The sequence below is a fragment of the Perca flavescens genome, chromosome 8 (genome assembly GCF_004354835.1).
Source record: "Perca flavescens isolate YP-PL-M2 chromosome 8, PFLA_1.0, whole genome shotgun sequence".
In the NCBI taxonomy this organism is placed as follows: Eukaryota; Metazoa; Chordata; class Actinopteri; order Perciformes; family Percidae; genus Perca; species Perca flavescens.
The window spans coordinates 17,799,963-17,816,530 of NC_041338.1; the positions used below are offsets into that span (position 1 = coordinate 17,799,963).

The 16,568-nt window shown below is 39.9% G+C and overlaps 1 protein-coding gene across 5 annotated transcripts in view; it reads left to right on the forward strand.

Annotated features, from left to right (window-relative positions):
• plxnb2b (plexin b2b) overlaps window positions 1-16,568 on the forward strand; it is a 119,210-nt gene that overhangs the window by 70,261 nt on the left and 32,381 nt on the right. For all 5 annotated transcript variants that reach the window (XM_028584437.1, XM_028584436.1, XM_028584438.1 and 2 more), the window contains 12 exons: window positions 5,061-6,190; window positions 7,180-7,368; window positions 7,502-7,627; window positions 10,180-10,280; window positions 11,333-11,459; window positions 12,199-12,358; window positions 12,970-13,081; window positions 13,557-13,668; window positions 14,029-14,130; window positions 14,796-14,891; window positions 15,504-15,591; window positions 15,867-16,051. In XM_028584437.1, coding sequence (XP_028440238.1) covers window positions 5,063-6,190; window positions 7,180-7,368; window positions 7,502-7,627; window positions 10,180-10,280; window positions 11,333-11,459; window positions 12,199-12,358; window positions 12,970-13,081; window positions 13,557-13,668; window positions 14,029-14,130; window positions 14,796-14,891; window positions 15,504-15,591; window positions 15,867-16,051 — 2,526 coding nt within the window. In that variant the 5' untranslated portion in view covers window positions 5,061-5,062. The remainder of the gene's footprint in view (window positions 1-5,060; window positions 6,191-7,179; window positions 7,369-7,501; window positions 7,628-10,179; window positions 10,281-11,332; window positions 11,460-12,198; window positions 12,359-12,969; window positions 13,082-13,556; window positions 13,669-14,028; window positions 14,131-14,795; window positions 14,892-15,503; window positions 15,592-15,866; window positions 16,052-16,568) is intronic.

Sequence of the window (16,568 nt, forward strand, 5' to 3'; positions counted from 1 at the left end):
CTATCTGTTTTAATGAGTGAGAGGAGCACTCATGCTGGTTTGAAACTTGTCAGGTCAGCAGTTGCACAATTGTTTGTGTGTGCTCTAATCATCACACACACACACACACACACACACACACACACACACACACACACACACACACACACACAGGCACGCTCGTAGACTTCCTCCTGGTGGGTGTTGTCCTAGAAAGGGGGGATGTGGGTGTTGTGTGGCGAGAGGCATGCAGACTGCCATGTTGGGCTTTAGTGCCCCTGTGTCAAAGAAACACAGCGTGTCTGTTTGAAGAGAAGAGTGTCTCTGTGTGGTTGGAGTGGGATTACCTTGTCAGCACTTCAAACTGCGCCGGTGCACATATTGGTGCGTGTACATGTTTCTCTAAGCCTATGAATCTGTGTGTGTGTGTGCACACCTGCCATTTTTCAATTATCTTTCATCTGCCTCTGCTGAGAGATTCTTTTCCTGTCCCGACATGTGCTATTTTCAAGCCTGTGCATGCAGTACCTCAGCAGTTTTTCTCTTAATGTTTATTTCAACTCAAACAATAGAAACAAAACAAAAATAGAGGTGGAAATTACAAATCACTTTGCTGAATCAAATTGTGTGGATCAAGTTCATTCACTTAGCATCACTGTTCATAAAGTTTTTCAGTGTGTTGCTGTTAGGTTCAGTAGCATACATAACTAGGCTAATACAAGCACTGTTTATAGCCTAAGGTTTGGTTTGGTTTATTGACAACATTCTAGTATATCTATAAAAATACAACATATTAGACTTTGTCAGCAAAAGATGATAAAGTCCTTTTTTCACAAATATATTTTAGACTGTTTAGACTATTGTGTCAGGCCAGTCTAAAATTTGCTCTTAGATTAGTCTTATCTTAAAGTTAGCCAAAGATACAGATAGAACAAGCTAGAATGTTTTCCAAGGATGTATTGCAAATTAGTCCTACTTAGGGTAATCTAAGAACTAGATAGCTCTGTGCAACCGATGAAGTTTATCTTTACTGAATATTAGTTTGATAATAGTAAAAGTCTTTGGAAGCCTGCTTACTGTTGTCCCCAGTGTTTACACAATCCACAAATCTTTAGCATTCGGTGTCTGACATTAAGATATATAATAAAAACTAGGAAGCTGAATGAGCTTTATAAAGCTTGATAGCTTTTCAGGTTGATAGCTCCAGAACCACCTACTTGCTATAGAGTTATCGCAGCATTATCGCTTATTTGGCTTTAAAAAAAAAAACTTTAAACGAGGAAGTAATAAACATTCAACAACAATATATAGTATATATATATATATATATATATATATATATATATATATAATATGTAGTCACCAGTGAGGGGAGTTCCACTTCTAAAAGTACTGATTCGCTCAGTGACAATGAAGATTCAGTATAGTCGGCTCAGTTAATGATTCTGTGTAAAAATTGTCCTTTTCCTATAACGCTAAAATGAAAAGTGTGCAGAGAAATATTTGACATTTCTTAAAAAAAAAAAAAAAAAAAAAAAAAAAGCTGGTTGATTTTAATTCATCCATTGTGTCTTTCACAGGATCACATTTTTTCAGATGTGCCAGCTTCATTAGCACGTGATGTGTTTCATCATTATTTATCCCAAACCATTGGAGGCTTCATTAGCTGCAGGCTGACGCAGCCTCTAAATTTAGCAGCTTGTTATTTATTCAGAATAGCCACGTGTTGGATGGTATGCCCACTTGCTATGTTCTCTCACAACAGCTTAGAGACATGTTGAGACACGAGAGGTAGGCTGGTCTGTGGAGGAATAGGCCTCATTCCACCTGTGTCACCCCCACCAGACATCTGCCTCTCCTCAGCTCTTTGAAGCCTCTTTAATTCCAGCGTTCAGGATTAAGCCTATGAAAAAAGGATGAAAAGTGATAGAGCGACAGAATGAGACATCCTAGGAGAGAACAGGCTCCTTTGAAATATGTAAAGAATTTCTTTTTCTACTGACCCACAATGCAGCATCTGAGGAAAATTGGTGTGACACTTTTTTTTCTGATCGAGTGCTGGCTATAGGATTTGCATGAGTAGGAAAGGACTCTTTGAAGTCATGGATGTAAGTGGAACTAGAACTTTCTGAAACCTAAATGAACGCCCGGAGACATTGTCCTTTCATTGTGCATTACAGACTGAGAAAGTTGCTTTGTAACCGCATGTTTGATTGGAAGTCAAAGGAATCAAGTCATTTTCTGTTACTGAAACAATTGACATAATCCACCTTTTGTGGAGTCTCTCTGTGCGGTCTGTATCGTGGCCAAGCGAATTGATGGACATATGGATATTACATATTTTTTTGGCGGATCGCACACAATGGAGGTACATTCAGAGAGGCAGTCATGCTTCAATTACTGTCCATATTTACAATCCCATCCAATATTTAGACAGCATGGTATTCCGTGTTGTGTACAAAAACAGAAAAAAAAAACTAGCAAACAGCTGTTGTTTAATTTCACATTTTTTTAGATGCATAGACGTACACTAGGTTTGATTGGTATGTACAGGAGCTGCTGATAATGCAAAACACTAGATTTTCCTGCCAGGTGTTTCCACAAACGCCAAGAAAAAAAGCACATTAAAGGTCATGTGACATGTCAGACTACCTGAACGTAGTCAAAACTGGTTAACCATCCATCAGATAGCAGCTTGTGGTGATAAAACACAGTCCGGCTAATGGAGTATACTAAGGTCAGTGGACTACAAACTGAGAAGTAATTATGATAAACCTCTGCATGTATAATCTGTAGCACCTTTCAGAGACAGAAATCTGTAACAAATGTGAAAATGGAGAAAAAAAGAACATGTAGAAGATAAAATAATAAAAAAATGTTTAATTGAGGAAGGTGGTGGAAGGCAATAAATAAGATGTGGGTCAGTGTTACTGACACCAACGTTCACACCCTCAGTGCACATTTGAAGTGTCAAATAATGAGCACAGAAATGACACATGTCAGTTATCACAAGCAGTGCATTCAAGCGTTCACTTTATTGTGGCCTAAATTGATTTTTCTGTGATTCCTGTTCATGCCCCCGAGATTGCCTCACAGAGGTGTTCATTTAAGTCTGTAATAATTTTTTTTCTGTGAACATTTTGCAGTTTTCCACCACTCTTGTCAGTGCAGCTTCATTGTTTGTTTATGTTGTCAACATTGTGAGGCTGCAAGAACGTTTTGCAGTTTATGCCGTTTTTGTAACACTTCCTTGAAAACTCCAACATAAAAGTGAGTTATTGTGGCGCCTGACACATGTTTGTAATTGTCATTCAACTTGGCCAGTGGATGGGTCTTTGTAATTGAAGTTTTGTTTCTCTAGAGCTGAAATTGTTGTTTACATGATGTTCCTTTTCATTTTGTCCACCCCTGTAGTGTGCATATTAACTCAAATTACATTTTTCTTGTCTGCTCCTCTTAGTTAAATCTTGAGAAGAAGCTGACTACCCTTCCCTCATAATTAAAGCTGTAAAAACCGCCCACAAACATTTCTGCCCTGAATAAGCACAGACAGAGGTTTTATTGCACTATATCAAATTTTAATTGACATATTTAAGGCTATGTATTGAAAAGGGCACAATACATTTACATAGTGAAATTGGTTGTGGGACTGGGCGGGGAGGAGAAGGACTGTGGCAGAAAAATAAAATCATCAAATCGAGTAGTCAGCACTTAAATGCTAATGGGAGTTGCCAGTGAAATTAACAAGTTTCCCTCCTGGGTAAATGTCTAATCAGTGGTCTCCCCACTTAGTCCAGTGAGGAAAGGCAGGTTATCATAATAAAACACAGCTTTGGAAAGGGACCTCCTGGAAGTTTCATCAGGGGTTTTCAGTTTGACAAATGTGCCTGTGGACTTGACTGGCAAGGTGGAATAAGACGGAGGATGCTATTTGAGCTGGAAACCTCATGCAAACATAGACCCACATTTGCTGTGTGGGCAATAGCTGCTTCAAAGCCACCTGCAGTTCCATATTTACCACAGCCTGGGCAAACAGCAGTGAGCGAGGAATCCACAAGCACCTGCTGATAGCGGGTACATGATGCTGTCTGTATTTTACAGAGATATTGTGTGATCATGTTTACCGAGACAACACTGTACTTCCTGAGCACACGGTGCTTGGAGGTGTTGAAAAAAAAGCAAAGTGCAAATGAAGTTGGAATGGATCCAAGCTTTTTAAATAGGCTTTTATTGTGTTATGGTTTGAGATCTAGCTCTTGGCTTTAATCTTTCTTTATTTATACTCTTTCTTTACACAGAGCAGTTTTATTTTTTCACCAGCGATCATTTCTGATATTAAGTCAATTAAATCCAAAATAACACGCCCTTTTATAGCAGTGGAGCAGGAAGTTGAGTCACACACAAACGGCTGCACTACACAATTTTAGCTTAAGGCATAGTTTGCTTCATATGTACGACTCTGGAAGGGTCAGTATACCTAAATTATATGTGAAGTTTGGGTTTTATTTGGCCAAGTTTAAAGATATCTGTCTGAGATTTCTGCGTCAGAAATGGGAATTTTATTTGTGGTGCTTAAAATCGGCAACACATAACCATAAACAATTACTCTGGATAATCCACACACCTTGGTGTGAACAGTTTTCGTAGGAACTACTTTTTTACCAAAGAAATACATGAAAAAATATATATATGAAGCTGGAGAAATGGTTAGCTTAGCGTAGCAGAAAGACTGGAAACAGTGGGAAACATCCGGCATTAACATATCATATATGTATATATCATGTCATGTGTTTTTTTTTGTTTTTTTTGTCATCTGTACAAAAATCTAAGTGAAAAGGGGCTAGGTAAATATCCCCTTACTCTCTGCAAGAAAGCTAAGAAGCGTATTTCCCAAAATGTCAAACTATTCCTTTAAACTCTCGTGATTAGGCCAACTGACTGGTTCACATGACATTAGATTGTGAGTGTGTTTAGTGTTATATGTTACCACATACCTACTCTACACTGCAGTCTTGTGTTCATTTATGTGTGCATTAAACTGCATTAATAATAAAACACCTCTTCCTTTCTGTTCTCTACAGAGATGGCAAGCTGGGTCTCCCTCCTCCTCTTTCTCTTCTGCCAGTCAGTCTCACGAGCCCAGGAGGAGAGCAGCAACGTCCTCATCCTGGAGTTCACCACAGAGACCGCCATCAACAATGTGGTCCAGGACCCCCAGACTGGTCGAATCTACCTGGGGGCTGTCAACACCATTTTCCAGCTGGGGCCGTCGCTCCACCTGCAGGCTCGTGCCGAGACGGGCCCCAGAGAGGATGCCCGGACCTGTACGCCTCCTGCTTCTGCCTGCCAGGACACAAAGCCCATGCCCAACCTCAACAAGCTTCTGCTGGTCCATCCGTCCAACGGTTCACTCATAGTCTGCGGCAGCCGCTATCGAGGCATCTGCTCCCTCCTAAACCTGACCAATGTGGAACAGCAGCTGTATTACAGTGACAGTAAAGGAGAGAGGACTTACGTGGCTAGCATAGAGGATAACGTGAACGTGGTGGGCGTTATGTCTAACTACTCAAAAGATGGGAACGCCTTCAGTGTGTTTCTTGTTGGGAAGGGCTACGGAAGCCTCGACAGTACAAAACTCATCAGCACACGAATCCTTCAGGACTTCCGTGATTGGGTCGTGTTTGAGAGCATCATTGAGGCATCTACGGTTCAGACGACGCCATTTGTTCCCAAGTACCTGCATGACTTCCGCCTTGCCTTCAAAGATAATGGTTTTGTTTATTTCCTCTTTTCAAGGACACTTGATGGTACGGATAATAAAAATCTGACCTTTGTGTCTCGTCTTTGCGAAGACGACCACCATTACTACTCCCACACGGAGCTCCAGTTGAACTGCGGCCAAAATAACCGATACAACAAAGTCCAAGCTGCGTATGTGGCCTCTCCAGGAAAAGAGCTTGCGAGGGCCATGACTGAATTAGGTGGGTATGGGAAGGTCGACTACTGGAACAAAGTTCTGTTCATGGTGGCAAGTCCAGATGACGACCCCAGCGACTCCGCTCTCTGCATGTACCCACTCAACTCCATCAATGAGCGACTGGTGGACATCATCAGCGCCTGCTACAGCGACTCTGGGAAAATGTCCGGGGTCCCTGCTGTGGACATCCCTTACTCATCTAAAACTGACGAATTCTGCACATCCAAAATTGCGGCAAGTACTTATTTTGTGTCATCTGATTCAAGTTTAAACTTTTTTTCTTTTTTTTGGGAATAACCAATGTGAGTGGGATATGTTTTTTGAAGAATTCCCTTTGCAGTAATCAATAATGCATGGATGTGTCACGGTTTACTTCAGGTTTTAGTGTTTACTTTGTTCTGCAGACCCTTTTGTCATTGTTCTGTTTAAAGCTCTCGTTCTGTCTCACACACCTTACCTCCCTCCGTGTCTCATTTTCCAATTCCCTCAACTCCTCCAGAAAGAAAAAAATGTAGCTGTTGTGGAGAAAAAAATCACCATCTTTTATAGAAAACCTTTTATGATATTTTTATTTTTTTTACAAATCTACTGTAGATGATTTAAATCAAAGTAAAAAATGAATAAATGAAAAATAAAAAATAAATAGGACTTTGTAACACCTAATACTGTCCCATCATGAAGAGAAGCATTCTGCTGTTTGAATTCAACCAGAACAGATTCATGTCTCAAAAACACAAATAGGCATTACTTTAACAGAAATTGCTGTAATATCAACAATATTTTCATTCTACCATAAATAAAGTAGGCCACTGTTCATCATGTGTGAATAGACCATCAATCAAATCTCTCCTGTAGCGCAACACAGAACATATATTTGCATGTATGAGTCATTTTCTGCTCAGTGAGTATTAACATAAGCTGCTGTAGCTCTGTTATCCCAAACTTGAATGACAACCTAAAACAAAGGTTTTATTCTTATATTGATCAAAGAATAATCAAACAAAACATACTGAAAACCTGTATTTCATCTACACTTGCAAAATGCTGGCCTTCAATGAACACTGGTGGAAAAAGTGGTTGAACGTATTTGCTGCCCTGTGCCATATAGTTTAGTTAGTAGAGGACCTACCACACTGCTAAGGGGTTTGATTCCCTCTCAAGTTCTTTGGATTAAAGGGTCACAATGTGTCCTCATCCTTTTTGTTGTTCCTTTTCTTTTACAGAAGCATACATTGGCAAACTACAAGTGTGGCGCAGACTTTCTGCCTTCCCCTCTAGCCAGCAAGCCAAAATTTGCCCTAAAGGCAAATGCGGTGTGGACCAAACCTGGCCTTCTGACCGCCGTTGCTGTTGCTGTGGAGAATGATCACACCATCGCCTTCTTGGGGAACACCCAGGGGGAGGTCTTCAAGGTGAAGTTGTCTTTTGACAAGTTAGAGTTGTCTTTTTCTTTTTCCTTAAAGCTTTTAGTTTTACCTGAGGGAAGCAGAATGTGGGAATTAAAGACTTTATGTCTGACAGTGTTATCTTTTGTTTTCTCTCCAGGTACACCTGACCACGGAGCCAGACATGTATAGTATGACGCCTGGCGACACCATGGGAGAGAAGGTCAACAAGAACCTTTTCTTTGACCTCAGTCAAAGCCACCTTTACATTACCACAGAGAAAAAGGTGTGTATGTCAGGGCCCTTTTGTTACACATATCACATATAAAGGCATTTAGGCACAGTACTGAGTGTAGGTTACCTGCATTTTGGCAGAATTCAGAGCTGAAAACACAATCCCTGCAGTCATGTAGCACTTTACATTTGTATATTTGTACTCTTCATTGCTGTATGCATATACACCTACTACATTCAAGGTATTAATTTGCTATAAATGTTGACCACAAATGTATATTACTTTTATTTTTTATATATTGTTTTTGTTTATTTAATCCCTGTATGTTAACTTGCATTATTTTATGTCTTAGATTCTCATTTTGTTTTTTTACTTGTGTGATTTTCTTTTTTATACATATTTAATGAACATTGTCGGAGGGAGCCTGAGACCCATTTTTATTGACATTGACTGCTTATGTAATTTTCGTGCATTTTATAATAAATAACTTAAAACTGAAGAAAGTAGACTTAAAGCTTTAGTGTGTAACTTTTTTATAATAATGAACGTTTCTTACATGATACAAAGCTAGTTAAGACTATCGGATCCACAAAACTCTCTCTGTGTTTCTCAGTGTGGCTGTGTTTAGAAATCGGTGTCTTTCGGCGACTTTCGTGTGCAGAAACTTGATTAAGGATAATTACCTCTTCTGAAGAGTTTATCATGTTTTTTTAATCCTCCATGTCGTGTTTGGCTACCTGCAACTGCGTGGGGGAGGGGTGGGGATGAAGTGCGATCACGGAAGGCTTGTATAATGTGGATGCGCCGACAGAATTTTTGTCATTACTTAGAATTCCTCATGGGGGAGACAGAAACTACGCACTGTAGCTTTAAAGCCTAAAAAAGATGCTTTGGGTCGCAGTTACAAGCGTACTGTAAAGAGTTAAAACACCAGTACGGTGCTGTATGGATTTAAATTGAAGCGTATCTGTTTGTCACATTTCCATGAGAGACACATTATTATTGTTGTGATTATTATTTATTATTATTATTATCAGTAGTAGTAGTAGTAGTAGTAGTAGTAGTAGTAGTAGTAGTAGTGGTGGTGGTGGTGGTGGTGTTAGTAGTACCAAAATGTAGAAATAGTCATTACACATAAAAGTATCAGCAAATGTCCTTAGGAATCAAAAGTAAGAGTACTCTTACAGAATTGTCCTATTCAGAAGTTGATATTGTGAAGTATGTTACATTATTGGACGATTATTGCAGATGCGTTGACATGTAAGCTGCAGTTTTATGTTGTAGGTGGTTGACGTAGAGCCAAGTCTACAAACTAGTTCTTTATTGTGCATTTAAGAAAATGCACAGGTTGCATCAAAAAAGCTCTGAGGGCTTGTAAAAAAAACAAAACATTGAAATTAAAGACAGCTGAATACAGTATGTTTGCCTCCAATTTACAAATAGACATAGATATTTTATAATATCTAAAATAAAGAAAATTATACAATTTCCAAACAACAAAAATACTAGTGATAAATAAACCAAGGAAAAAAAAAGAAATAAAACCAAGGATTTCAATAACATATTTGCACTGCTTTCATACACGGTATCATAGGGCTGTACTTTGTCAAGAGAAGTTGTTGAGGATCTTTAAAATCAGAAATGAAGAGTGACTGCTTCTGTCCCTAATCGAAAACTTCTGTAGAACTGAATATATATAGAAGATCAACAGATCTGGTGTGATAACAGTGGTTACAAAGAAACTGTGAGAGGAAATGGGAAGGGAATAGTTACAAAATTTAAATACAAAAGTACTTGTCTGAAGTTTATTGATGTTGAATATGTTTTAATAACTACACTTAATATACGGTTGGGTACTTTAATCTATAACACTATCATATTTTATAAGATAATTGAGTAACACTTCACTTGAAGGTATCTACATAAGAGTGACATGACACTGTCACGAACACATGACACTGTCATGACACATGAACCCTAACCCTAACTTGTCATGACAAAAACCGAATGACACTTAATGACAGAAGCGTTATGTCGTAAACGTTTATCACTTGTTTATAATGTTTATGACACGTTCATGACCGTGTCATTTCACTCTTATGTAGATACCTTCAAGTAAAATGTTACAGATTATTGTCCCATATGTAACCTGATATTAAGACTAAATTGCAATTTCATTTCCCTTCATTCAGTCTATTTGCATTACTGAACAACTCTGAGATGTGATTCAGAGGTCTGGAACAAGACTAGATTATATTAGAGAAAATTTCAAACCCTGCCTACCTCCTCCCCTCTGAACACCTGGCCAATCTGATCATTTTTAAGCACTCAAGCATATGTACAGTAAATGAACGTGGCAAAGTCTGTCCACCACTGGGAACAATACACATTTAGTATGTAGACAGAGGGAATTGTTTTAGTAATTGAACATGGGGAGCAGACATGAGAGACCTTGTGCTGTGACAGGACATGTTTTACTCCCACTCTCCACACCTGCAACAAACCAAAGAGCATTTCTAGTCGCAATTTAAATGCCTCATATTTTGTGCAGTTTCTCCCCTAAGGTTCACTGTTTGATCATATTTCATGTTGTAATGCTCCAGATCACCAAGGTGCCGGTACAGACGTGCCTCCAAAAGCAAGACTGCCAATCATGTGTGGAATTGAGGGACCCTTACTGTGGCTGGTGTGTCCTGGAGGGCAGGTGAAGATCTCTCTCTCTCTCTCTCTCTCTCACACTCACAAACACACACGCACACACTCTTATAAACACTATACACTTATAAATGCATGTGCACAGCGACAGACTAGCACAAACACACACATGCAATTCCATCTGTAAAACACAGCGGGGTATTTGTTCAGTGTTTTATTGCAGACACTTTTAGTACCCCTCTGTGTTTATATTCCATCTCCTGTTGTCCGTGCAGCCGTAAGGAATTAAAGCTGTTTGTCAGTCTCATGCAGCGAAGACAGTCTGTGCAGTTTACTCTCATCAGCCTATATTTATCAGGGTCTGGAGGGTAAAAGGGGCTGTATGTATCATGTATTTTACAGGGATACGATCAGGAACAAGGAAAAAAGTGGAAAAAACCGTTGTCCTCCTTTGGAAGTTGTTGATGCTCTTATTCAGAAACACGGCACACATTTTACTAAGATTTGAAGCTGCAATGATTCGAAAATGAATCGGTTAGTCGATTGGAAATTTAATCTTCAACTATTTTGATCATCTTTTCAGTCACAAATCATTTGATGATTCCAGCTTGGCAAATGGGATTTTCTGCTGTTTTTCATAGAGCGTAGTAGAGCTGTTAATCTTCCTCTATAATACCATTCAAATTTGCACTCATTTTTTTTATGCACAAATTCAGCCTATTATTAATATTTACTACACTACTAATACTAATACTATTTCAGCATTCGATTAGTATTGATTTTTGTATGTAAAAAAAGGTAGTCAAATACAGCCATCATAACTTCCTGAGGCTAAAGTGACATATTTCACATTTCGTGCTGCAAAACTCGATACAAACGAGGGCATTGAGTGTTTTTTTTATATCTATATAAAACATCATCTTGGAAATCTGCACAGACCATGCTTGAAGTCACTTGGGCATGAGGTTGTTATTTACAGAAATACATTAAAAATCTGTAAAATCATAGGCTTTGTTTCTTTGAGGCTATGTAAACATGTTTAGGGGTTGTGGATGGGATGGGATGGGATACTGATAGGAGTTGTTTATCCTTCGTCTGAAGGTGTACCAGGAGGTCTGAGTGCCGACGGGCAGAAGAGAAGAATGGCTGGCTGTGGAGCCCCAGGCAGGATTGTGTCAAGATCGTCTCCTTCTATCCCCCGAACCTTTCCTGTAAAAAGACTCAAAAGGTACAGCTTTGCTTCTCTACTCACTAGCTCCTTTTGTTCTCTGCTTCTCTTTCGGTCTCTCTCACTCTGCGGAACACAACCCCTTTTACATGCACGTCCTGAGTAATAAACTGTATCCATTGTGAATCGGAGACCCTGGGCTCTAGGTCTTCCTGCCTCTGTATTGATCGATCCAGAAAACTCCAAACTGGCTTATTATAACCGACCTGGTTGACTGTTCTCACAGCCTGAAGATGGAGAGCCTCTCTTGTGCACTTTTTTATCTCAAGCTGCTCCTTTTTCATTTCTGGCTACTTCCCTGTCCCTCCCTTTCTGACTCACTTTTCATTTGTATATCCACCAACATCAATCAACCAATCTCTAGGCTTTAAACGGCAACAGCTTCTGTATGGTAACTTTACAGTTACACAGAGATGTTTGAATTATACACAGAGCAGTGAAATTAATTCTATATGAAGTGATATTACTAAGCCAATAATCCTTTCTCTAAAAAACTCAAATTCAGGCACGCCTGTATAGCTCACCTGGTTGAGTGTGCGCCCCATGTACTAAGGCTCAGTCCTTACGGCAGCGGCTCAGGGTTCGATTCCGACCTATGGCCCTTTACTGCATTCAAACTCATTCCCCCTCTCCGTCTTCTTTTATTTCTTCAACTTTCCTATCAAATGAATGCCTAAAATGCCCCCCCAAAAATAATCTTAGCCACTCCAAAATCCTTTACATATTATTTTGTGTTCAGGTGAAGATCAACATCCGCTACCTTCCTGCAATCGGGCTTGCTGACCGTCTGCGCTGCTCCATTGAGTCTTTCAATAGTGAGGGCATGATGTCTGACTCTGGTGAGGTCTCCTGCGATCTCCCCAACCCATTGCTTATACCACATACACCTGAGGACCAAGGTATGGCCTTTATAATTAACCTACATCCTCTTTCAGGGCAATGTCTGTTGTTCTCCATTATAACCAAGGTTGAGTCTTAGATTGCCAAAATTGTTTTAAGAGATTTAATATTTTAGTTTATACTGTTTGGTACGCACATCCATGTCCCGCTCAGGCTTAATTGTGCAATCAGTCTCGGCTGTACTTTGTGTTTTGTTTTTTTTGAGCAAACGCATTCCCGCTAACATGCTAAATTGAAATGGTGAACATTAACTGCTAAACATCAGCCTATTAGCATTGTCATTGCGAACATGTTAGCATTTAGCTCTAAGTACTGCTGTGCATAAGTACAGCTTTACAGAGCCATAGACTGTAGACTCTAAGTCTTGTTAAATGAATGCATTAATACATAATGAGTATAAAGGTATTTGAGGTCATGCTCTGTCACAAATTATTTAAAGATCATGTCTTGTGTGTCAGAATGTGTCGGCCTTCCTGTGTTGTTTTGTCCCATCGTGAACTGTGGAAGTCTTGAATATTTAAAATAATTCCCCAATCATAGATGTGTAAAACTCATATCCCACCAACCGCGCGGGCAGAGCATTTTAACCCGCCCTGTGCTGTGTCCTTAGACTTTGTGGCTGTGGCGCTCAGAATTTTCGTCAACGAGACGGTGGAGCTTGCCACGCGGGAGTTCAAGTTCTACAACTGTGCTGCCACAGTGAGGAAATCTGAAAACACACCGTGAGTCTGGCTCTTAATCTATCAGTTCTGCTCCGTCACTCACTGAAAATACACAGCGACACTGAACACAGCATCAACTGACAACCTTGATGTAAATGTATCACCGTGCATGAACAGATGAGAGATCAAGGCTCTGTTTGTAAATTGTGATGCATGGTAATTTTGAATGCACCTCTTGCATTTTCTCTCCTCCTGTTATTACCAAGCCGAGGAAATTGCCTCAGTTTCCTTTTCATTAATCAAAAAATGAAAGTCGATCTCGCTATTTTTGCCCCCTTCCTTATTTTTTTCTTCATTTCTTTCATGCCAAGTAATGTGTGATGAACGAGCTTTGCTTATGTGAAGTTGCAGAGATCCATTTCGTTGTCAGAAACATGGATTTTTGGGCCGTACGCTCTTTGATGAGTTTGCATGTTTTAAGTGTGTGTGTGTGTGTGTGTGTGTGTGTGTGTGTGTGTGTGTGTGTTTTGTTCAGGTGCATGTCCTGTGTGGCCAGTTTGTGGGGCTGCCAGTGGAACACACATGACCACACCTGCAGCGACATGGATGACAGCGCGGTGGGTGCCAACATCATCAAGCAACGTCAGGTGAGATTTCTCCAAGGTTCACACACCCGTGGCATGCCAAGGAGTTTTATCTCTGATAGATGTGTTTGATAAATGCTGGAAAAAGTGTAGCAGAAGTTTCAAAAGACACATCTAATCACAACACGTGCCGCTTGAGCGATCCAAATTTCCCCCTGAAAATTAATAAAAAAACGGTATCAGCTGGCACCATCTTCCGTGACAAATACTGTAGGGTGGAGAATATCAATTTATAAGTCAGCAGATGTTTCAGTGATACACTTATCTGTCCCGGCAGATGAGGGTGTCCGTTAAGTGGTTGGCATACTTAAAATGTAAATGATCAAAAGGGAGAGTATCTGATTTGTTTTGATGCCTTCTCAGGGAGCGAACTGTCCTCGGTTTGAGAATCCAGATCCTGTGCTGATCCCGGTGGGCTTCAAGACTCGTATCAGCTTTGAGGGAATGCATTTGGACCTCTACCAGGTAAAGTGGCATAGACACAGTATTTAAAGATTTTCTGGAAAACTACTGAGCTGTTTTTACACCTATTTTCAATTTTCAACCTGTGCATATAAGGTAACAAAATGTGACAAAAAATAGTCATAGGACCATCGTCAGCACAACTTACGGACCATGTTATTTGAAAGACATAAATGGCTTATCACACAAACGGCAATGAGGAGAAATAAGGTGAGAGGCAGAAGGTGTTTTGCATGAAGTCATCAGCTATCTGGGTGTGAATACACAGATAATACATATATGCATACACCCATGTGTACCTGTATTTTACTTTATATGCAGGTATGTACAATATTTACATGGCAAAAACTAAAAGCGGCAGTAGGATGGGCTGGTTTCTATTAATAACCAAAAAAAAATATAAAAAAAACAAGCTAAAGACTTCTCATTAAGACTTTCTGGATGTAGTGTTCTCACATATAACAAGGAAAGAATCCCTCCAAACTGCTCTGTGTGCAGAGGAAACAGAGGGGCTTGAAAGAGTCTGCAGTACATTGTCTTTTACATTTCTTGCTCTGTACTTTGGTGAGGGGGAAAAAAGAGCAGCATCGAGGGAACAGTGTTTTGCAAATAGGATCTACATAAATTAATCCACCATGTTTCTCGTTTTTATTTGTCCGTTTCTCCAGGCTCGTGTTTTCACCATCGGCACTGAGCTGATGAGAAATGTGGAAGAGGAGGTTAATTTTGAGGATGGGCCGTTCTACACCTTCAGCGGCTTCGATGTGAGTACGGCTGTTTCGTCTACACTCGACTGTTGCTCTGTATTCACACTGAACTGCTGATTTTGTTCCTTTCCTGAGATTGTTCAGATGGCTTCTGGCCAGTTTGCCCTCCACTCAGCACAGGTCCTTGAACTCTAGCTGATTTGTGGATTATCAAAGTGCAATATAGAACAATCCTGGCACTGAGTAAAATCTATTGTAGAATACCACTTGATTGCATATTTTTTAGTACTGATAGAAAGTCTATATTCAAACTTTCTATCTATGAACTGACTTTATGTTTCAGGCTTATAAATCAAAGTCACCCTGTAGCAGTCACCCTTTGGTATTCTTTAGCTCCCTCTAATGGACAGACTCTCCTCACTGGAGTTATTTTAGCCCTATCTCCACATTATGAATTCTGTGATTGGGAAGCTCAAACAGTACCTAGCCCCCGGCTATGTTCTTTCCCAACATTGATTTCTTTAGCTGAAAATATGCCAGACTGGGTATAATTTTTTTTCCCTCCCCTGGCATGAGGGAGCGACAGCCCACACAGTTTGCCAAGAAGAGCTTAAGTGCTATTAATCACTGGATTCTGTATTAATAATTCATTTTCTTCCAATTTCTTAGTTTTCTTACGACAAGTCACCGGAGACCAATGTTCTCTTCTATGTGAAGGACAAGGAGTCGGGCAAGAAGATGGACAGCACACTGAACGGTATACTCTCTTACATTTTAATGTGGAGACCTTATTTTTAATGCCATGTGTGTACACTGCTAGTCCCAGTATGGGACTGAGGAAGCTGCCTTTAATCTTCAATTGAAAATGAATGACCAAACATGTTTTCACAAATATGAAGTGATTGTGAGGTCTGTTTTACATTTAGAAGACACGAACGTAGACATCTCGCCATTTATTCATAAAAAGCAAGACCTTTATTTAGTATAATAAAATAAGTATAATGCATTCTCCCCTCACTACTTCCCCTACAGTCACCCTGTACAACTGCTCCATGGGGAGAGAGGACTGTAGTCTCTGTAAGAACGCAGACCCAAAGTACAGGTGTGTGTGGTGTGCCAAGCAGAAAGCGTGTGTGTACGAGAAGCTGTGCAATCCTGACCAGCAAGGGTCCAAGGATCTTTACAACACGGAGTGCCCCGATCCCCAGATCACTGATGTGAGTAGTTACAATGTTGTCATCTCTTTATGTTGACCTTTGAACTGCATGAAAGGCTTGTGCCTTGCAGTGAAAAGCCAGCTACTTTGGTGATTGGATTATTGATTGGAGCACTTTATTGGCCTCACCACTTTCTGTCGACGGAGGAATTGAAAGTCTTCTTCTCTTTGAGGCTGTGTTGAGCTCATCTGCTGCACATCTAGATTGGATCAATTCTTTCTTTGCTCACTTAATTGTTGGTGCCTCATTGTCATTGACAAAAATCCATCAGTAATTGTGTTGATGTCAATGTGACAGAGGTTATATGACTGCTACATACTACAGCCTGACTGATACAGCAGCCGATAAAGATATCACAGATAGATCGCTATCAGTATTTGTGTTTGCAAAATGCTTTATGGCATTTTTATGTAAGTTATCTGTTATGTGGTCCTTATGTGTGTGTGGAAATATCTCAACAACTATTGGATGGAATGCCATGAAATTTTGTACAGACATTCATCGTCCTCTATGGATC